Source organism: Tyto alba, unplaced genomic scaffold (genome assembly GCF_018691265.1).
Source record: "Tyto alba isolate M040663 unplaced genomic scaffold, T.alba_DEE_v4.0 Super-Scaffold_30, whole genome shotgun sequence".
Classification (NCBI taxonomy): domain Eukaryota; kingdom Metazoa; phylum Chordata; class Aves; order Strigiformes; family Tytonidae; genus Tyto; species Tyto alba.
Genome location: NW_024881305.1, coordinates 788,522 through 810,307, shown reverse-complemented (window position 1 = coordinate 810,307; position 21,786 = coordinate 788,522). Strand labels below are relative to the sequence as shown.

The 21,786-nt window shown below is 48.8% G+C and overlaps 1 protein-coding gene and 1 long non-coding RNA gene across 3 annotated transcripts; one reads left to right on the top strand and one right to left on the bottom strand.

The window, feature by feature from the left end:
- Positions 1-14,159: 14,159 nt before the first annotated feature.
- RABIF (RAB interacting factor) lies at positions 14,160-16,132 on the bottom strand. The gene is made up of 2 exons (XM_042800146.1): positions 15,912-16,132; positions 14,160-15,671 (listed from the first exon to the last, which is right to left on the bottom strand). The coding sequence occupies exons 1-2, from the start codon at positions 16,104-16,106 to the stop codon at positions 15,429-15,431; spliced, it is 438 nt and encodes a 145-aa protein (XP_042656080.1). The 5' UTR covers positions 16,107-16,132; the 3' UTR covers positions 14,160-15,428.
- Positions 16,133-16,175: 43 nt separating this feature from the next.
- LOC116963911 lies at positions 16,176-20,730 on the top strand. 2 transcript variants are annotated; one of them, XR_006166019.1, is made up of 3 exons: positions 16,176-16,688; positions 17,207-17,347; positions 20,462-20,730. It is a non-coding gene; the product is annotated as an uncharacterized LOC116963911 (long non-coding RNA). The 2 variants fall into 2 exon arrangements; XR_006166018.1 differs by having other exon boundaries at positions 16,177-16,367.
- The last annotated feature ends 1,056 nt before the right edge of the window (positions 20,731-21,786 follow it).

Sequence of the window (21,786 nt, the reverse complement as noted above, 5' to 3'; positions counted from 1 at the left end):
GAGTCGCACAATGGAAAAGGACTTAAAGCCAAAGGAGCAGGTGTGGGAAGCCGTGTAGATCCTACTGAAATCAGTACCTTTGGTGTTTAAATGTCCCGATTTAAGTTGGGTGTTTAGATGGGAAATGTAAAACTCCTGTGGTGCATCCTAAGGGTTATATTAACAGAAATATTGAGACTGCCAAACTTACTGTGTGGGAAGTGGCTGCTGTAGTGTACGCATCTGAAGTTTGGTAACTGGAGCACCATCCTTTCAAGGGCAGTCAGGAAATTGCTTCTTCCTCCTGAGCTAAGCTGTTGCCGGCAGGATAGGTATGTGAAAAAATTTTAAACAATAACAAAGTAGATCATGTTTTCCTCTTCCTGCGTGGATCTCCAATCCTGTGAGCAGCCTGAACAAAATTGATACTTTCAGAGGGAGTGTAATAGAGTCATGTCAGGCTGGGTCTACGGTCTGATGGAGTGATGAACCCCCCTCACTCCTAATAATTTCAAGGGCATGGTACCTGAAGCCTGCTAAGGACGCTACTATTGCTATTATCAATTTTCATTGTGATCATTCCAACACAGTGTGGAAATTAAACCTGCGTGGCTGCACACTCAGAATTACTGAAAGAAAAGAAAGGCAAAAGTCCTCTGGAAAGCAAGGATCAGTGGATCAAGAAAGAATGACAGAGATAGAGGAAAGGGGGAAAGCCCACATAAAATATTGATACAGTTGTTTTCCCAGAGAATGATGCCAAATCTAATGAGTGGCTGAAAACCTGGTAAGATATAAAAGAGTACTAAGCTGTCTGTATTTAGAGAATTTGGCCATCTCCACACCAGAAGGAGGTTGACTAGGGCATTAGGAATGGTTGGGAGTGATCACACATACAAGTACCTACATCAGGAAGCAAGCTTCAGCAGGATGTAGTTCCTCCTGCTCCTGTGCAGTAAGTATACTGTGAGCATGAAACAGAAACCTTTTTTTTGAACCATGGGCTGGGTAGCTAGTTGACATCAGGGGAGTACATACAGCTTTGTGATTATTTTTTAAAAATAAGTCTTATCTGCTTTTACGTAATCTAATCCTCAACAAGCACGAACTATTTGCTTAGTGCTATCAAGTCAGTATATATTTGAAGAATCCAATCAACATTGAACTTCTAATAATCCCCGCCTCCATTCCAGCTAACGTCTTGTAATATCCTCCAGTCAGCTCTGAGACCTGAAAGAACTTGTCTTTCTGTTTTTTCATCTCCTTTGTTTTATACTAATTGCTTAGCCTAACTTTGCTAGGATATGACCTTGGCTACAAAGTGCCTTTAGCTCAGACAATCTCCTTAGTGGAGCTGTTTGGTAAAGGAGACCAGGACAGTCCTAGCTGTCTGAGACAAACAGAACTGAAATCTGCAGTTGTAGGTGTTCATACTCAGATGGGAGGGATCACACCTGAAGTGGTCATGAACCATCATAGCAATTACTAATGGAAGATGGAAGAGGAAAATAGCTACAATATTTTAGTTTCTTTTGCTCTTACTGGAGAGAAAAAAAAAAAAAAAAGCAGTTAAATGTTATTTCTTTTCTCCATTTATCATCTGTTGTGATTTTCTCAGTTGGAAACAAAAATATCAGCACCACATGACTGATTGGGCCTTTGCAAACCGAGCTTTGGGAATCCTTTTCCTGCAGGATAAAAGATAAAATTGGGCAAACTGGATTTCATTCTTCCACATGTTGCAATTGTATTAGAAACATTTCAGTGTTCTCTTTTTTTCCCCTTCTTAAAACTTCCCATTTTAAGCATCAGGTGAATCTATGAGAATTTAATGTGTTCATTCAAAAAGGTATATTTGGCTCTTCTCTTCCAAATTACTAAGGAAATCTTCAAACTATGAGCAGTTTAACCTAAGCTCTAAAACATATGGAAAATAAGTGCCCACAATGATTTTTTTTTTAAAACCTCATGATTTTTAAACCAGTCTTAGGTGTTTTGAAAGATTTAAGTCATGCTTTTTAAATGATCTAACCTGAAATAACACTCACGATGCTCTAACCGTCCTTTCAACTCTGCCAATGCGATTTAGCAGTGGGTCAGACCCTGAATTGTCAATGGTACAGAATCATACTTCAGTATTTTATTCTCCTTTAGAAACGTTACAGGACCATGAAACTAGAAAGGTTAGACACCTTGCAAAAGCAGAAAATTAAGATGATACCATTTTGTCAGTGCAGTAAGTATTCTCTTCCGCTTAGTTGACAAAATCAGAGATTCAGGCTGAGCTGAGGGTGTTATAATATGCCCTGGTCCAGCTTGAAGTGAGGTTTTCACATATATAACTACTGTATTAATTCCCTGGTCTGATTTGTCTTAACAGCTACTGAGAAATGGATTTTTGACATGTACCTCAGTTCTGAATAGCAGTGTTATCCCTGCTAATGTGGATTTACCAGGACTGCTCCAGCTGCATGAACTATTTGTCAGACTTTGGTGAGAAAATCAGGTTTTGATGCTACTTTGTCACATTTCATACAGCCACTTGAGCAGCTGAAATATGTTCTGTCGTACCGCATCAGCTCCAATAAAGCTTCATTCGCTGGGCTTCAGCATGCTTCTCATGTGGCTTAAGAGGGGGCATCAAGACAGTGGGACCACGCCATTGGCACTTCAAGCTGAGTTTGTCTCAGTGTGACTTTCCATAGTTGATGCACTGACAAGAAGTAACCCAGTCTTACCCAGCTTCTCTTGCTGCATACCCAGAAAAAAAAATTATTGGGGACTGAAATGTGTTTGATTTAGTCTGACTGAACAGTGTCAAGTCTGAGGGGCTATCATGTATCCTGGATTTCTTGAACACATTCTCTTTTCCTGCTGGAGATTATTTCTGCATGCAGTATGATAATTTCTTAGGTTTGTCCAGGATTTCTCTGTCTGGTAATGCTATCAAGGCCCAGAGCACAGGCTTTGGCGGTGTACCGTATTCCACGAATATGACACTTTCAGAAAATGCTGGACTTGCTGTATATTTGTGATAAAGTCTCTGTAGCTGCACAGTGGGTCTGGGGATTCTTGAGGGTTTTGGATGAAACTTCTTTGAATGTCTAACTATGCAGCTCTTGCTTTCTGTTCTTTCTCACACATGTTGGACAAATAATGTGTGCACATTCACTTCTATCAGTGAATTCCTGAAAATGTGATAGCCTTGACCCTATGTTTGTCTGCTAACTACCTGCCTGTGCTGGGTTTGAGATGATCTGTGATTTCCACACATCTTGTCTGGCACTCAGATTGACAATTGCAACACGCTGCATACATTTCAATGAGATGTTGACTCTTCCTCATTCCCAAGTCACAGAAAACTCATCTGGGTGTGAGGATTGGTGCGTGCATATGTACAGCTAGAGTCAAATGTTCAGATTTCATCACTGATGGGACAATGCTTTACCAAGCCTTCATTTTTTCAATAGTCAGGTTCATCTCCTCTCCAAGCGCAAATCCATTTCATTTCAAATATCTGTCCTCAATCCTGTGTACTTCATCCTAGCTTTATCTCTGGCTCCTTCCAGAAGTGTGCAGCCCCTCTGACTGTTTCATGGGAGAGAGACTCTCTCTCCTAAATGGCTCCTTTATGAAGGACAGAAAACCAAATCCAGATGCCTGTTTGGAAAATTCCTACATAGCAACAAGACAGACAAGGTGAGACTAGATGGGGACCCTGCATGTCCCTGGGCAGTGCAGTTTTTCCTGCTCTAGTTTAAGTCGTACCCTGTGGCCACCAGCCTTATGCCATGAGATGCTTCAGCCCATTTCAGGCCAGGGTCAGGAAGGTACCTAATCAGCGTGAGGGCCTTGGTCCTCAGGGACAGGTTTTATTCTGCAGCTCTGAATGACTCTTCCAGTCTCTAATATAACTGATTTATTAATTACTTCAAATTCTATATGCAACATCTGGAGCTGGGATCTGGTGAAGGGACATGGCGTGCTCACAGCAGCTTACAGCATGAAGTAGCACGTTGCAGCAGCCAGTTGCTTAACATGGTTTTCACCTTCTGATACAGTGAATTGCATAACCCAAGTGAACGGCGATGGATCCAGTCACTCCTCTCACCTCTCTCCCATTGCAGCAGGACGTGGCTGTGTCTGGCTGCAGCCTTTATGGCCACCTGCTCATAACTCCCTGTGTCGTTTGCCATCTAAAATCTTAGCTCCCAGACACTAGCATTACCCCACGTACTTTCATTCCTTGCTTCCATTCTTTCCTCATCACTTTTGCCTGGATGAGCACCCAGCTTTTCTCTTGGTCAGGTCAGATTAAATGCACCAGGAAAACACGCGGTTGGGCTTGAGGTCAGGGCTGAGTTTCCGAGCAGGGAAGGTGTAAGGCAGTTAATCACTCACAAACACTGCTCCTTCCCTTCCCTTCCCCGAGCCAGGCCCAGTGTCAGGTGAGTGGTTTGTCAGCAGGCTCAGGGCTCTGCTGAGGGCCAGATGGGGTGGTGCCTCCCAAAGCAGGGATTCATCCCTCCACATGTGCACAAGGGGGTTGTGCCAAGTGAGGGCCCACGTCCCTGCTGATCCCGGGTGCATCTGTCACAGGCTGACACAGGACCAATTAGTTTGTGCCGTTGTGCTCGTGTGGGGTCCCTCTTTGCATTGTTAATTCCTCCTTGCTGTTTTGGTCATGGGGCAGAGAACTAGAGGTTCATTTAAAGATCTATGTTTCAATCCTGAGGTGACAATATATGTGAGGAAATTGCTGAGGACATAAATGCAAGAAGAGTCACACTGGATCAGACATATACCTGCTGAGCTCAGTATTATTTCTCTCCTGGTGGCCCATAGCAAATGCTTGGGAAGCGTGTAGAAGAGGGTCAGTGTAACAGCATCACTACCCCAGGATATTTTCCCCGCCTTCAGAGATTCCTGTTTCGGTGAATTCCTGAACCACTGGCCTGTATTTTCTCATCCCAAACTGTCATCTGACTACAGGTTTTTGCTTGTCTGTTTTAACCTCCCCCCATCTCTGCAAGCGGCTGAATGACTTTCCAGGGTCTGTGAAGGTAACACAGAATCTCCTCCCAGATTTGGGGTCCTGTATTGTTACAGGAACAGATATTTCTTAGTGTCGGCAGGGAATTCCTTCCAAATCGTCTTGATAGGGTTCTTCATGTATTTCGGTTTTGTTTGAATCTTCCTTTGCAACACTGGGTGCAGTTCACTTGGGATTACCTGATCTGGTTTAATCCTTCCCCTCTAGAAGACAGGCCTGACACCCTGCCTGGGGCAGCTTGCTGTGGATTTTCATGGGGCCTCCTATTGCACAACCCCAACCTTTGGCTGTTGCAAAATACACTCTCAGCTCTGCAGAGGCTGGAGAGGGACAGGGGTCCTGACATCAAGTAAAGCAGCACCTTCAGCAGCCTTTTGGAGACGTGGAAGGGGAAGAGAAACAGGGATTTTTTTTTCTTTTTTCTTTTTCTTTTTTTTTTTTTCACTGTAGACTGGGAAGGGAATGGCAGTTAAGGAAAACTGTTATAGAAAGCCTAGCTAGCAAGAATGAGGAAACCCAGCACTTTCCTGTGATGTGTGATGAGATTTTTAGTTGGTTTACACTGGCTGTGGTTGCGTACTGTCTAAACTAGCTCATCTGGCCGTTCAGGTCTGGATGTCACTTACGGACCGTGTTGACAGTAGCCCACGGCTGCATGAGCAGAGAGCACAGTGTCCTTTTCTGCTGGAATGCATTGATGCAAACTAAATGAATCATGAAAATCAATAGAAGACAACCAGAATGGAACGCTCTTTTGCTAGATTGGTTTAAAATCCGAAACCACTACAGCTCTCTCTGTAGACCTCTCCCTGCCCCCATGTCCAGGGTACAGAAGGGCCACCCTGCAGCAGAAGGTATGTACACAGCAAACTTCCATGTCCTGGGCAAGCTGAGTATCAACAAGCCCTGCCCAGAAAGGGAGGCAAACACTTCTCTGCCAGCAGGGCGGTGGGGGTAGTGCCCTGCAAAGGAACTGGTTGTGCAAGTGGAAGTGCACCCACTACCTGGGATGCACAGGTCTGAGTGGGATGCTGCAAACCTTGTGACAAACCAGTTCATATCGCTGGGCTTTGATTGCAGTGCAAGATGTTTATCTCATCACACAGTTTATCTCAATAGCTCCATGCAGCAAACAGAGGAACAATTTGGGGAGAATGGACGACAGGTGGGAATGCTTAATCCACTGGGACGACATGGATTCTCCATCAGGGTTTTGGGAATGTTTGCTGGGTGCCAAGAAATATCTTTTATTTAGAGCTGAAAACTGTCCAACTAGACAGGGCTGAATTAATTTCTGACCTAAATACTTGTCGTTCCAGATGGGCTGGAAATCCTTAAGTATAGGAATGATGAGTGCAGAAGACATAGCTAGAGTAGTTCGTACAAGGGAAGAACTCCTCTTCTGAACACTGAACATGTGCAATAGGCATATCTCTAATTGTTTGATTATACCTGGTTTATACCTGGTCCTCTGCCTGCAGTGAGTGTCAAAATAAGTGGAAGGATGTGCTTTAGTTGCCAGATTGGAACCCCAGAGGGCTGGGCTCTCCTTCTGTTTTGCAAGATTTCTTATGTGATAGTCAGCAGAACTACAGCAGAATGTATGTACACAGGAGATTAACATTTCACGAGCAAGTTTAATATCAGCATTCTCTACCTTGATCATCTGACTTTGTAACTTTAATGTGTTATTAGCATGGCTTCTTGTGGGTAATCCTTAAATAAGATCCTGGTTTTAATGGCCTTAAATACATTCCCTGTTTTTAAATCTTGCATTATTTTTTCCTCCAACTGTTTTAATCCTGCTCCTGCAAGCATGCACCCGACTACCTGGCCTAGTTTTTTGTTCTCTGCAAGTCCACATGGCAGGGGCTGCTTCCATTCCCTGCTTGTTTTATATGCTACTTCAGCCCTGACTTTCACACAGTACATCTTCCCTGACTGCTTCCCTGCTGGTCTGCAGTAACAAACCTGTGCCTGACATTTGTTGAAGCTGAAACAGCTTCTCCATCAAGTCCACTCACTTTTTCTTTACTTTACAATTAAAAGGCCTTCTGAGTTACTCACCTATTTGCAGTGCCATCACTGTATCACTGTACCCCTCTGTCTGAGATTATGTCAGGCTTTGGTAACTGTATTGTCTGTATTGGTTAAACTTCTTGTCCCAGGTTCTGTTCATTACCTGGGAATACACTGACCCTAGCTTACAAATTTTGCTGTGTTCTCCACTACTGACTTTTGATTTAGGTAGTAAAAATACACCTTGTCCTGTCTTGCTACAATAATTGGCCTCTTTTTGTGTGGGTAACTAAAATCACCCATTAGACTGGATCTCTCTCACTGTGAAGTTAACCTTTTTCCCCTGGTCAACCAGTAGCACCATCTACCAACTCATATTTCCAGCATTTGGACATTCATATCTGTACTGATTCTTCACTTTGTTGTCCTTTTGACCAAGAAACCATTCAGCTGATGGTACAGTTAGCGAATGTGGCAAACATGTTCACAGCCTGTAAGGGTTTTGGCTGGCATAGAGTTACAGTTCTTCATATTGGCTTGTATGGGGCTGTGTTTTGGATTTGTGCTGAAAGCAGGGTTGATAAGACAGGGATGTTTTAGCTGTTGCTGAGCAGTGCTTACGCAGCATCAAGTCCTCTTCTGCTCCTCACACCATCCTACCAGTGAGCAAGCTGGGGGTGCACAAGGAGTTGGGAGGGGACACAGCCAGGACAACTGACCCAGGGGATAGTCCAGACCATATGGCATCATGCTCAGCAATAAAACTGGGGGGCAGAGGGTGGCAGGGGCTGCCATTGCTTGGGGACTGGCTGGGCATCAGTTGGTGGTGAGCAATTGCTTTCTTTTGTATCACTTGTTTTTCTTGGGTTTTATTTTCCGCTCTGTTGCTTTTTTTTTTTGTTTTTCTTTTAAAAAATATTTTTAATTATTGAATTGTCCTTATCTCAATGCACAATTTTTTTCTCACTTTTACCCTTTTGATTCTCCCTCCATCCCACCAGGGGGGAGCGAGTGAGTGGCTGTGTGGTGCTTAGTTGCCGGTGGGGCTAAAACATGACACATCCATAGTCCAGAGATGCCACTGGCAGGGCTGTATCCATCTGTGATGGTCAAGCAGCATGGTTTGTGTGAAGTGTCACCGATCTGAGTCAGTTTTTGCTACCTTAAGTGCATACAGGGTGGTTTTAAAGAGAATTGGATTCATTGTTGACCAGTAATGCAGTTAGGAACATAAACTCCTCTGTGGACTGTCTCAGATTTGAGATCCCCAGTGAACTCGTGGTGACACGGGCTGATTGCAGAGGAGCATTGGAAGAGAGCTGAGCATTCACTTCCCCGTAGCCCCGAAGAACTAAAGGCACTGTACGCTCTGACTCAGCTCAAGAGCTCCAGGTGGTACAGTGACCTGCTGAGGGGTGCGTATACAAGGCAGAATGGCTTTACAGGTGCACTGCAGGACCCCCACTGCAACCAGTGTACCCAGTTCAGCACTGTACTGGCCTCATGGTGCAGTTGCATATGGCAACAACCTCTCTTCACTGACATCTGTGTCAACATCAATTAAACACAGGTTTGTCTGGATCAGCAGTGTTACAAATCTGGCCTAGAAGGCCGGGGGGATGCCAAGAAGTAGAGCAAGAGGGTCCCAGTAAACAGAAGCTGCACTTTATGCTGTGCTGCTCTGAGTACGTGCAGCACCAGGCACTGTGGCTTCACCTCTCCCAAAATCAGGAACTATGTCTCAGGTACAGGCCAGCCGCACACAGACATTGCCTTTTGGTGCTAGCATACTGGGTTTTCCAACAGAAATCCCCAAATCTGAGCAGGGGCCTGGAGGGAAGGAATGGAATCAGATCCCCCTGAGTGTTCCTGGCATTGCAGGGGCCTTGTAGAGCGTTGGCACCAGAGCCAAACAGGGGGACCTGTGGCTGCAGCAGGGATCAAGCTGCTGAGGGCACCAAGCCTCCAAATTGCTGATACCTGCAGCTACGTCTCTCACTTTTGATTGTTCCTCATCAAGCAAGGATCCTTCCACCAGTCTGAAGCTGCTTCTTTCTTCAGCCATCTTTTCTCCTCAGGAGTTGGGTCCTGTGTTTGCTGAGTCTCAGCACTTCTGGCCTCCTACTCTTTTTGGCGCTAGCACCATGAACCTGCCATGGTTTGACAGAGAATTGAGTCCTGCCTGTTTTAGAGGAGTCAGCCTGCTCCCTCCCCAGGAAAGCACGAGGCAGCAAGTTCTTGCAGCCACATCCTCCTGTTCCATTGCCAGAGATTCCAAATTAACCAGGGATTCTGCAACGAGCTGCAGTCTGGATGCTTGCCATGGAAAGAGCATGCTGTTAAGTGTTCCAGGCAGCATGTGGAGCCGGCTGCTCGAGGAGGGGAAGGATACCTGTGCTGACATGGCTTTGCTTATTTTCCCTTGCTCTCAGGGCATCTCTTCCAGCTGGGTTTGAACAATGGCAGAAGGTGACTCCTGGCAGCACTCAGACAAGAGCACGCTGCCTCTGCACGCACAGCGATTAAGGCTACCAACTGTCTCCCTTCCTCTGGGGGAATTCAGAGACTCCTGGAAGACAGGGAATGTGAAAGGGGGAGCAGAAGTACCGCTGAATATACACACACTCCCTGCTGCTTCCCCAGCTAGAAGAAGCATGGATAAACACATCCATGCAGGGTACTCTCCTATCGAAGCTTCTTGCCTCAGGCACATCTGGCTCCTATCGACACCACAAATCACCCTGAAAGACTTTTCAAGGACAGACTTTGCCTGCAGTTCTGACCTGTCCCGACACACTAACACCCACCAGGAAGGCAGACTGCTGGAAAAACCACAGCTCTGGCTCTTTTGCTTTGGCCTCCTCTGGCGGCTGAACAGCAGCTGCTTTGGTCAGAACATGCCCCACTTTCAGGCCCAGATGCATTGATGAGATTACAGCCTGCCTCGGGCTGTTCCCTTCCACCCCATCCTACATGCCTGACAGAATTGTGCCAAGGAGGGATGAGTAGCTGTGTATTTCTCCATGGAGAAGATGAATCTGAACAGTTCATACTTTAACTGAAGACAAAACAATTCCTAGATGCCCCTAGGAATTGACTAGGTGATGATCAAGAGATATGTCCTCTGCCACAAGCCCTTTCTAGACATGTAGCTCTCTCAGATTGTCTCTTAATGAAAAGATTTTTCTCTTAAAAAGTTGAATTGCAGCAACCCCTAGGTTGGACTGTGCCACTCTAGATTAAGTTTTAGGAAAGATGAAAGAAACAATTTTACCAGAGCCTACTTCCCCCTCTCAGAAGAGGGAAGTGTTATCTCAATGACCCAGGAACCTGCTCGCTTCTCCTCAGTGATTGCATTTAGGGAGCAAAGCACTCGATTTTTACTCTGTGCACGGTCAGATAATTTTCAGACACCAGTGCACTTCCTCTGAAGCACAATCCTGCGAAGATAGCCTTGGCTTCTCTCACTCATCTTGGGGGTGCAGCCCCACAGTTCAGTACCTCATCTGAATCACTAGGCTACCATCTCCCTCTTCTCTACCTTCACTGACACAAAAAGGTCCAGCTGCACTTGTAAGAAAGCTGCACTTTAAGAACCTGGCTGACTTGCAACTCAGCACAAAAGTATTTATGCCAAAATACCTAACAAAAACTGTTGGGTAAAAGGAGCATAAAAGTGGCTTTTATCGAAGCCCTCATTTTCTCTTTGCACTTTTATGGCAAGTTCCACTCATCTGCTGTGGTTTCATTCAGTGTCCCCCAGCAGCTGCAAATTACTTGGTGGTTTTAAGCAAAATACTTGGTGGTTTAGTGTTCCTTTGATTTTAGGGTTTGGCCTTTATTAACCTGGCTTTGCGGGAGGGCAGGGAAGCATTTCCCTGCACCTTTTGTTAAACGACCCCAAAGCTATTTCCTCTCTATTGTTTCCTTCCCTCCTTCTTTTCTTGTTCCTGACAGGGAGTGTAACGTCAGGCACATAAAATAACCTTCAGAGAATGTTCATAATACATTTCAGATATCTCTCTTTTCCCAAACACCCATCCATTGTAGAAACTGCCTGTGCTGATACAGCAGTATCTGTTCACACAGCGTCATAGTTCTGCTCTGTAGCACTGGTGGTTTAGAGAAATAAGCAAGACAAGGTATGTCAAAACCGGCCTTGTTTTTATCAATACTTCTTAAATCCGTTTCTTGTTTTTGTCAATCTTTTCTGAACTCTGCTGAGCTCATCTCCACACATGGTGGCTGAGCTGCAGACAGTGCGAAGATCTTACCTTATGCCCTCCTGGCTTGCCTATGTGAGAACTAGCCAAACTGCAGAGCTCAAGAACACAGCAGGGAGGTAAACAGAAAAGTCCTCCTCCAAGCTATTACTTCAAAGTCCATATTGTCATAACTGCTCTGCCAAAGATTTATTCTGTTAAGAGATGAGCAATCATGGAGAGACTTTGGGTATTGTCAGAAACCAAGACCTTTTTGCTGACTTGCAGAGCTGGGGAAAGAGGGCACCTCAAATTCCAGTCCCTGCTCCAAGCACCACTTACCTATTTCAGTGAAATGCATTTAATTTAGGGAAGGAAGAGTGTGAATGTGCTCTCGCAAGAGATGACTTGTGGCTGTTACCCAGGACAGTTCAGCTGATCCCACAGCCTCTGGTTGCCAAAAATGGGAAGACCTTCATCCTGCCATTGCCTCCCAATCATCTCACACAGGCTGCAGAGCTCAAACTTCCGTGTTTCAACCCAGCAGCCCAGGAAAGAAGCTTTACACTAAGTTAGCAAACTGAACAGTCTCAGCAAAGGGTTCAGCTTGAGGGAGAGGTTTGGGTGGGAAAGAGAGCAGAGGTGAAGTTACACGAGGTGTGTTTCAGCCTAAGCCCAGACCATGGTTTTGGGGCTCTGGACCAGTCTCAATACCCAAGCCAGTGGAACAAGGTTTGTTTTTACCCATCCTAAATACATTTATATTTATAGTATATAAACACCTAACCAATGCAAACAGGCATCCATATTGAAAAGCAAATAGACAAAACTGTTATTATTTGTCCCCACCCAAAAGCAGTGCTGAGGGAAGACCCCAAGTGCTAGAGTTTTTGTGTCCTGCCATGCAGAGTCCTCACCCACCTAGCTGGTGGGATTGGCTGGTGCAGGGGTGGAGGTTTGTTACTATTCCCTCTCTTGGCAGTGCTACAGCTTAACAGCTTAACACAGAATAGGTCTTATGAGTAAAGTCCATGCAGCTATTTATGCAGATGATATAATTTTCATATTAATTTTACAGCAACCTGCATGCGGAAATAAGGGTTTCTGCTCTGTCTTGTTGTTGATGATAAAGATTGGCTGCAAGATAAGCATTAACAGGTCTTATGTAAATGCTTCCCATACCTGAAGGGTGGCTCATCTATCCTTTTCCTAGAAGTTCCTGCAGGCAATTGGAAAAGTTTTTCAGCATGCTAGATAAAAAGCAGTGAAAAAATTGTTTATTTGTGAGACTATTCAAATTTTTATTAGCTCTCATTAACACAAAAATGGTTCAGCACTTCATTAGATGCTCCCAAATCTGATGTTTCCCTTTGTTGTATAAACACAGCAGACCGTCCCCCTAAAGCGAGGTTTGCTGACTGCAGATGTTCTTCCTCTAAATCTTAACACCACAGTGGAACTCCCTGGGATCAAATACTGCAAGGTGATGCCTCCTTTTCCCTCTTCACCATTTTTTTTCCCCCTCATAATTCTCACTTCACCTCTCAGGATATAAATTTGCCCAGGTGATGGGCTCCTAAACATCAGAAAACTGCAGAGCTCTACTGCATGGCTGCCCCTTCACTGGCACCAAGTCCCTGCCTTTGCTACCTGGATTTCAAGGGTGTCTCTCATGGCTTCTCCAAGCTGCAATTCAAGTTGAAAGATCCCAAGATCTCATGGTACAAGAGTTTCCTCCTGTGAACTCCCAACAGACGGTACATTTCTTCTTAGCATTTCCACAGTATGTGTGATCCTATTTTATGAGTCAGCAGAAACCAAACCTGGATCCCACAGAGGATGTATCCCTTCAGCACACCTCTCCTCTCACACTGAAGGGCAGGAGCAGCTTTCATTACCCACCATTACTATGGCACACTGAAGTGGATTCAAATTGCTGCCATACTGATGTGAAGAAGGTCTTTGACCCAAGGTCTCCCATCTCTCCGGGAAGCATTCTACTGACTGGGAAAAGCTGCCACCATCACCTCAGTTCCGTCCCAGTGCCACCCATCCCAGTATCAGGTATCCACATGTACCATTTTTCTGAGAAGTGTCATTTACTCAGTGTTAATCAAGCTGCTGTCCACAAGCCTGTTCTGCAGTGGTGTCTTCAAAATGAAACTACTGTGCAGCACAATTTATATTTTACTAAAATGGACTATAATCTAGGTATTACAGGTTAAAACACATTTCCTAATAGACAACAATCAAAGTGAAAGTGTGAAAATAAAGTGATATGGTCCCACTGTCTTGTGCTTGTGCAGAACCCGAATGAAGCTCTTCTGCCCTTCCAGGTACACTTCCTTGATGAACCTGTTCAGTTACTGGGCTTAGGGCTAAAAGACAAGAAGGGTGGGAGGAATGAAGCACAGTTTTCAGGTCAAATGTCCATGTGACACGTTTAGCAAGGACATAGCACAAGATTCACCTCCTACCCAGCTGAAAACCTTAATCACCAGACTACAGGGTTATGCCTCTCTCCCACCCATTAATAAATCTTGACTGCTCACAGCAAAGGTTTCTGATAGAGCAGCCCCAGAACAGCCAGCATTAAGAAGAGTCTCCAAATCTTAAAAGTTCAGGTGCTCAAGCACTGGAAGGATGACTTATTTCTTTCTCACCCGCTGTCAGGTTCTGGAAAATCTATCTGAGGCTGTTTGCCGTTCTGGAAAATCTATCTGAGGCTGTGCCTGCCTTACAGGCTCCTGCCAGCAAAGCTGTTTAGTAGGGGAGCAAGGAAAAGGTTTCTCCCACAGCCTTGTGGCAGCAGCATTGCTAATGTTTAAGCACATCCGATCTTGATTTAGGTGGCAAATACAACTTCATCATCCGAGCGCAATGACAGTTGTGCCTTTACAGCTGGATTGGTACCAAAAGAGTTTATTAGCATTGTATACTGATACACCTCCTGCAGTAAGGCGTGTCCTCTGTAACCCGAGATGATCACTCTAAAGCTGCTGTGTTATTCATACAGGGATTTGCAAATGGCAAATGCAAACTGGTCCACAATTACCAAACGATACAGTGAGAACCACGGATGCTGCAGCCTCCTTCAATTTTCAATCAGCTTTGTGCCCATCTTTTCAAAGGCAGAAGCCAAAACTAGACACAGTATCCCAGCATTGCTCCAACCAACTGCTTTTACAGAAGAGAAATTCCTTCCCAACTTCTCTGTTAAATACACACACAGCTGTTTTGACATTCTTCAGCACTGAGACACACAGTCACTGGACACTGCTTGCCCAATGATTTAAATCCTTTTCAGGTTGGAATCTCTTAATTCTTCTGCCTGGCAATACTATGATCTTGCACATTTTCATTTGCCAGTCTATCAGCCTGTGCTGCCTGCAAACTCCACCTGTATCTTACTTTATTTCTAAGTACTCAGTTAATAAAACGGCACACTATGCTAGTTAAAATGCCTTACACACGCTTTAGGTGCCCTATACTCTTACAGGGTAGTTTTCAGGTAAGATGAGTTTTAAAGAACCTAAATGTTAGGGTTTGGGGCAGGGAACATTTCTTCTGAAAATCAACAGAAGATGCAGCCTTAAACCCTGTAACTGCTTTGGCTGTAGTTCAGACAAGCTGCCAAGATGATTCAGTGCAGCAGTCCTGTCCTCCCCATGCCCTTGTGCCAGCACCCACACTGACATGGCTGTGTCACAAATTGATCAGTCCTAAAGACATCATCTGAAAGACGTCTGCACACCTGAAAAACAGCAGCCACACGAGGAAGAAGTGAGAGCGAGCAGTCAGACAGTGGCAGATCGAGCTGTGTGGCGAAACTGCCCTGGTGAGCTGTCCCTGCGGGTCACGGGGGACCCTCCCACCAGTGACATCCTTCCCACCGGGGCTCAGGCGAGGAGCTGGCTGTCGGTGCTGCGCTTCTTGGTGCCGGTCAGTCCGTGGATCTGGGCTGCGGGGCAGCCGGCTGGGCTGTAGCTGTCTGGCCGTGGTCAGTTGGGTGCAGGGCAGCTGGGCCACGGGTCGCCACCGGGCCCGGCTGCGGGGTGGCCACGCCGAGCTCGGGCCCAGCCCGTCAGGCAGCAGGGTAGGTGGGGTTGCCGGTGGCCGAGCCCGGCTCCCCAGGACCCTCACCGCTGTCCCCGGCCCGGGCGGCAGCGCCGGTGTCACTCATGGGCCACACGTTCCAACGCCACGTAGAAGCTATCCTTGTCATCCAGGCAGTGCCAGCCGATGGGCCCCGCCTCGCAGTCGGCGCACACCAGGAACTTGACGTTGCCCACGTCGCGGGTGAAGCCCACGTTCTCGAAGGAGAACATGTCGCGCACCAGCCAGTGCTCCCGCACCACGTCCCCGCCGCCAACCGCCGCCGCCGCCGCCGCCTTCTTCCTCATGGCGGGCAGGCGGAGCTGCGGGAGACACAGCGTCACCACCCCGCCGGCAGGGGGCGCCCGCGCCCCGCCCCGCCCGCGGGCGGTGCCTCTCTCTCCCTCCCCCCCGCTCCGCCCCCTCTCAGCTCCGCCCCCCTCTCAGCTCCGCCCCCCCCTCAGCTCCGCCCCCTCTCAGCTCCGCCCCCCTCTCAGCTCCGCCCCCCCCCCCCCCGCATCGTCCCTCTCAGTTCCCCCCCCGCCCCCGCCGCCTCCTAGTACCTCACGGCGGGCGAAGGTGGCGGCGCCGGGCAGCAGCACCCGCGACCCGCAGCGCTGGCACAGCACCGCTTTTGTGTTCCGGCCCTGCGCGCACACCAGCTCGGCCGAGCCCGGCGCGGCGGCAAGAGGAGGAGGAGGGGAGGGAGGAGGTGCCGCCGCCGCCGCCGGCTCCATCTCAGCGCAGGCCGCCGCCATCGCCGCGCAGGCGCGCTGGCCGCCGCCGCGGGGGCGGGGTCGAGGCGGTGACGTTGGGCGGCGCGGTGCGCATGCGCGGTGCTAAGGGCTGGCATGGCGGTTGCGGGCGTTCGCCGAGGTTCGCTCCGGGTCGCGGCCCGGCGATATCCACACACACACCCCCCCCCCCCCCCCCCCCCCCCGCCCCGGTACGGAGCCCTTGCCGCCCGTCCTTCAGTGCCACCGGGCGCGGGAGCCGCCGCCCCGCCGCGGAACAGCGAGGTTGGAGCGGTCCCGGGCCTCCTGCCAGGCCAGCGCTGCCTGAGGGGACTGGGGGGGGGGGGGGGCGGCGGCGGCGGCGCAGCTGAGCACCCGCGCGGTGTGGGGGATCCCTGCGTGGAACCAGGCGACTCCGCAAGCTGCTAGGGGACAGTTGGCAGCAAACGTCTGCCTGCCTGCCGGTTGGGCCCATCGGGGACGGTCGCTTCCCGGGCATGGGTCTGTGGTGATGCTCGGCTTCTGTTAGAGCCTCAGAGAAAGCAGAGCTCAGCTGATGCTGGACAAAGAGGGATCGTCTCTCTGTGAAGCTGCTGCACGTATTTGGTGTGTGGTGATTTCATCAGCATTTCTGAGAGCCTGCCTAGGCTGTGCTCTTTCCTGCAGTGCACAGCAGTTCGTTTAGCTGCTTAGTACAGAGGGAACATCCTAAAAAATGGGGAAGGAAGAGTGCACTGAAATGGGCAAGGTGCTGTCATTGGGACCAAAACGTTTTCCAGAAGAGGAAAGCAGATTTCAGCCAGACCCTGAGGAGTCTGGGAAAAGCATGAGGCTGGGCCAGTGCTTACAGGCAGCAGTGCTGGAGATGAGGTCCTGGGGCCCAGGTGACTCTGGGCTTGCTCTTCACTGGGCACTGTTGAGGCACTGTGACTTTGTGCTCATCTCAGGACCTGCTGCTAGCGGCTGGCTGTTAGCACTGTTGGAAGGATTGAAGCAGGCCTGTTGATTGTAGCCACTATTTCTTTAGTGGGTAAACCAGATCCCAGCAGAGCCCTGGTTCTTGCTTTTTCCAGACCTTTTACTGTAACTAAACACCATTCTCCTGCTACCTTGCTGTTTTGCAGCTGGCTGCTCCCCAAAACTCTCAGGAGAATCCAGAAATGGGAACTGATGTTCACAGTGCTAAATAAAGGTGCAGGATTTCATTTGCAGTCTTGAATGCTGCATCGCTGCTCTCGGCTCTGCTTCCTGCCGCCAGCTGCCAGGTGAGTGTGGCTGGTAGACAAACCCCACAGTCCTGTGAAGCAGGTTGGTGTCTGTAAGGCAGAAACAGCGTGTGGGGCAGTGGAACTCCTGAGACATCTCTGGGTGCATGCTGGGGAGCCAGAGCGGGGCTTCCGGAATCGACAGGGGAGCGGATGCAGTAAGGGAGCTGTGAAGCTCATCAATACCCGCTGCTCAAAAACCAGTTGCACAAACCAACTGCAGAAAGGTCATGATTTGCTTGAAAGAGGCAAACCAGTTTGCCTGGTGGCCGAGCAGGAGCCAGGGTGTCTGTTCACTGAGGAGTTGTGCGGAGATGGACACTGCACCCGCAGCCCTGCCGCGGTTTGGCAGTGACTGGCACAGCCCTGTGGCTCGGTGAGCTGGAAGGGCTGAGACTTTGTCCTGTCCTCACTATGGTACAGTGGCTTACCCTGCAGAGCGGTGAGAGGGGCTCGGCTGGGCTGTGCTGGAATGCTGCAGGGAACAAAGAGGCTGTTTCTACATGTCTTCAGTCCTGCTGCCTCCAAATCCCACCCTGAGCAGTTTTGTTCAGCTTTGCTGCTGTGAAACGCTGGGCGCAGGCAGCGTGTTTATCTGTAGAGGAGGTTGCACTGACAAGTTGCTGCATCTCCCGTTGACAGAGATGTGTCCTCACATAGGCTTTGGTGCAGTTCAGCAGTTCCCTGCTGCCACACTGCAGGAGTTTCCTGCAGAAACAGGTGGTGCCCAGCAACGGCTGGTGACAGACATTCAGATCTGCTCTGCAGCCAGAGCAGCTCAGGGGCTCAGAGAAGTCACGGGATCCCCGAGCCTGGAAATAGTATGTGCTGAATGGAACAAGGTCCTGAGAAATCCGATCCTCCAAGCAGGATTACAGACTGCCAGATGGCCTTTCCCAACCAAAATTATTCTTCAGTTCCGTGATTTCTTCTTGTGTAAGTGCAAACACTGCTTTTATAAAAACAGCCCAGAATGAAGGTGCCCAGGAGCTGTGGCTCTGTCCCTGCTCAAGGAGTGCGCTGTGTCCCAGGAGCCAGGCAGCCCGTGCTGCCTCAAAGGCACCCAAGCAGTGAGAGTCTGCTTCGGTTTTGCTTATCTTCCTCCAGAACTTCGGAGCCTCCCAGCAGGTCACTTCTGCCTCCGGTGACCAGCCAAGGGACGTGCTGCGCCTGCTCACACATTTGCTGTGTGGAGGAGGCATGAAACAAAGGGCCTTGCCTCTCTGATCCGATTGTAGCATGACATGAAGTAATGTGTTTGTAGGGCTTCAGCTTGATTGTATTAAGTGTGCACATGCTAATTTAAATGGTAACACAATCAGTAGTAAGGAGCAAGATCCTGGTTGGGTTGGGGGGAGAGAAAAGTAAACCCTTTGCCTGGCTTGGATAAAGTCCTTGCAGGCTGCAAGTCGAAAGCTAACAGTGTTGCATCAACATGTACCTGGATACCTGTGCTGGGTTTGTGTGTGGGGGGTTTGGTAGCAGGGGTAGTAGTGTATGGGCTGCAGCAGTGGCCCCTGTCAGTAGCTTCTCAAAGCTGCCCCGGCTCCAAGTCAGCCCCACCTCTGGCCAGGGCTGAGCCAATCAACAATGGTGGTTGTGCCTCTGTGATAATGTATTTAAGAAGGGGAACCTGGGAGGGGGTTTGGGCTTGTGAGGAGGAGTTACAAGAAGGACACGGGTATGAACACCGAGGTCAATGGGAAGAAGGAGGAGGAAGGGGGGGCAGCCACAGCAGAGCAGAGCCCCCCTGTATCCCACGGGGAGATGACAGGGCCGCCCCCGCTGTCACCCATGGAGGTCACTGGTGGAGCAGAGGCCGACCTGCAGCCTGTGGAGGAGCCCACGCCAGGACAGGCATCTGTGCTTAAAGGGGGCCGGGACTCTGAGGGGAGAAGCGGCTCCCGCTGTTGTAGTTCGGTGCTGGGAGGACGGCAACACGTGGGGGTGAGCCACGCTGGGGCAGCGTGGGAATGGCTGCAGCCCTTGGGAAGGACCATCACATCAGAGAAGGTTCATGGAGGGCTGTCTCGTGTGAGAGGGGAGGCATGCTGAAGCAGGGGAGAATGCAAGGAGTGTCCCCCTCCCGAGGAGGAGGGAGCAGAGAACTGACTGTAACCCCCATCCCCTGCCCCCTGCGCTGCTGAGGCGGGGAGGAGGTAGAGAGACTGGGGGCAGAGCTGAGCCTGGGAAGAAGGGAGGGGTGGGGGAGGTGTTTTCTGGATGCGAGGGCATTTCTCACTGTCCCAAATTGTATGTTAAGTAATGTTAGTGTTTGAATTAAAGTGACGTTCTTTTTTTTTCCCCTAACAAGTCTCTTGCCTGTGACTATAATGGGTGAGCCACCCTCCCTGTCCTTGTCATGATTCTCGAGCCTTTTGCTTCATTTTTTCCTTCCCAGCACTGTGGGGGAAGGGGCGAGTAAGCGGCTGTGTGGTGCTCAGTTGCCCTCTGGGCTCAAACCACGACAGTACCACATGCCAGTCAAATTAACTTGACGTGAAGCTTTCCTGGCAGGTTCCAGTGCCCGTAAATGCCCGTTGAATGGCACAACGCTACACTGCCACCTCCCAGCCAGGCAAGGCTGCGCTGAGCTGGACTAGTTGGTTAGGGCTGGTTGCTGGTGTGGTGCATGTCTTTGTTACAGTCCTCTGGACCTTCTCAAGAAATAAAAAGCTACTAGTGGGATCTTTGGCCAATTTTTAACTCAACATTTTTTGATAGGAGCTGTCTGGTGCTGAAAATTCATGCTTAATTCTGTATTTTGGTATCTTCTCAGATTATTCGTGAAGCAGAGAGCTTCACTCTTACTGGTCTGTGAGCATCAATACCAGCTTCTTTTCAAGCAGAACATTTTGACCCTTTATTTTACCTTCAACAGTAGCCTGTAAGTTTTCTCATCTCCAGCTAGACACAGATGCAGACAGTTTTGAAGATTTATATTGTTCATTATCTAGCTGGGAACACCAATTCCTCTTCAAACCCTTCAGTGTATCTTGTCCTGGAAAGGCAGCGATGGGGCTGCTGGCTGTTGTCATGGGGTCATGTCCTGCTGGCGCTGGTTCTGTCTGCTGAGCTTCAGCAGACCTACACACTGGCTATTTTTTTTTTCAGGACTAATCACTTATGGAGCTGAACCCTCTCTAAGGCCTTTGCAGGAGAGCAGGGCTGGTCAGGGAGGGGGAGGAGGAGCTTCTGCCAGCACCAGGTCTGGTACCGGAGCCTTGAAACTCCCCGCTGTGTGCCCGTGTCCCTGCAGGTGTCAGAGCTGCCCGGGCTGAGCCGGAGCCCCGTATGCAATCAGTGAGTTGTTGGGAAAATGTTGCAATGCAGTGCTGCTGCACAAGCTGTTCTATCAGCTCTGTCCCCTGTATGGCCCCAGCCCAGGGCTGCAAGCACAGTCAACTGAATAGAGCATCAATAAAATGTTGTAACAAAGGTAATGATGGGCCTGACAGTTCAAAGGATGTTGATGTATGAGAAACTGACCCTTAGCTACCGAGGCGATGGGAGATCTATCATTGTGACTACTAAGAACTGAGACGTACAGAACTTGAGGTCATCATCCTTGAAGACTAAAAGAAAGAAACAAAACAACGAAGTAGTCGGACTCCAGAACAAGATGTGGAACCCACTGTCAAGATAATAATGACTGATAAAGTATAATTCTGTGTATTCTGGATTAGGTAATGCTTTGTAGGTGCATAAATACATGTATGCGAACTCATGTAAGCTGTCACTCTCTGCGGAGGTGACCCAACGCTGCTGGACCTGAATAAAATCCTAGAGTAACCCACGACGGAGTTCGAGTCTCCTTTAACAGAGTGCTTCCTCGCCAGTACTGTGCTCTCCCATATGGGCCTTTTACCTTTGTGGTTTCTCACATACTTCTCCCCGGTGAGAGTGACAGAGTTCATCCTGAGGGAGACGTGTCAGGGGAGGCTCGAGGTCGGCACTCCAGAATAACGGGTGTTTGCTGGGGGACCAGGCAGTGGGGAGAGCACCAAGTCCTCAAGGCTGCGGGGGCAGGACGTTGCTGTTTGCCTTGAGATTAACAGAAGGTTTTGAAGAGGGAAACCAGGAGGGTATTTTGTAGCCACACCACTGACAGACAAATTAATTCTAGGCTACGTGCATCCCACATTTCCACGGTGGACAAATGAGGTGTTATCCTCTTGCAACTGCAGGCTCCTTTGTAACAGTATTATCACAGTTTTCCCTCATCTCTGCTGCCACACTCTTCTCAAGCAGATCTTGCAATGAATTCACCCCCAGTTAGCAAGTGCTCCAGGCCTGATCGTTTTTTTGCTGTGAATCAAAACAGATGGAGCAGTTTTTACTACCACACTGAAGCTGCAGGGCAGAGGCACAGCTGACGGTGGATGCCCGTGTAACACAGGGTTTGTAGATACTCCCCCCACCACTAGTTAGACAAATGG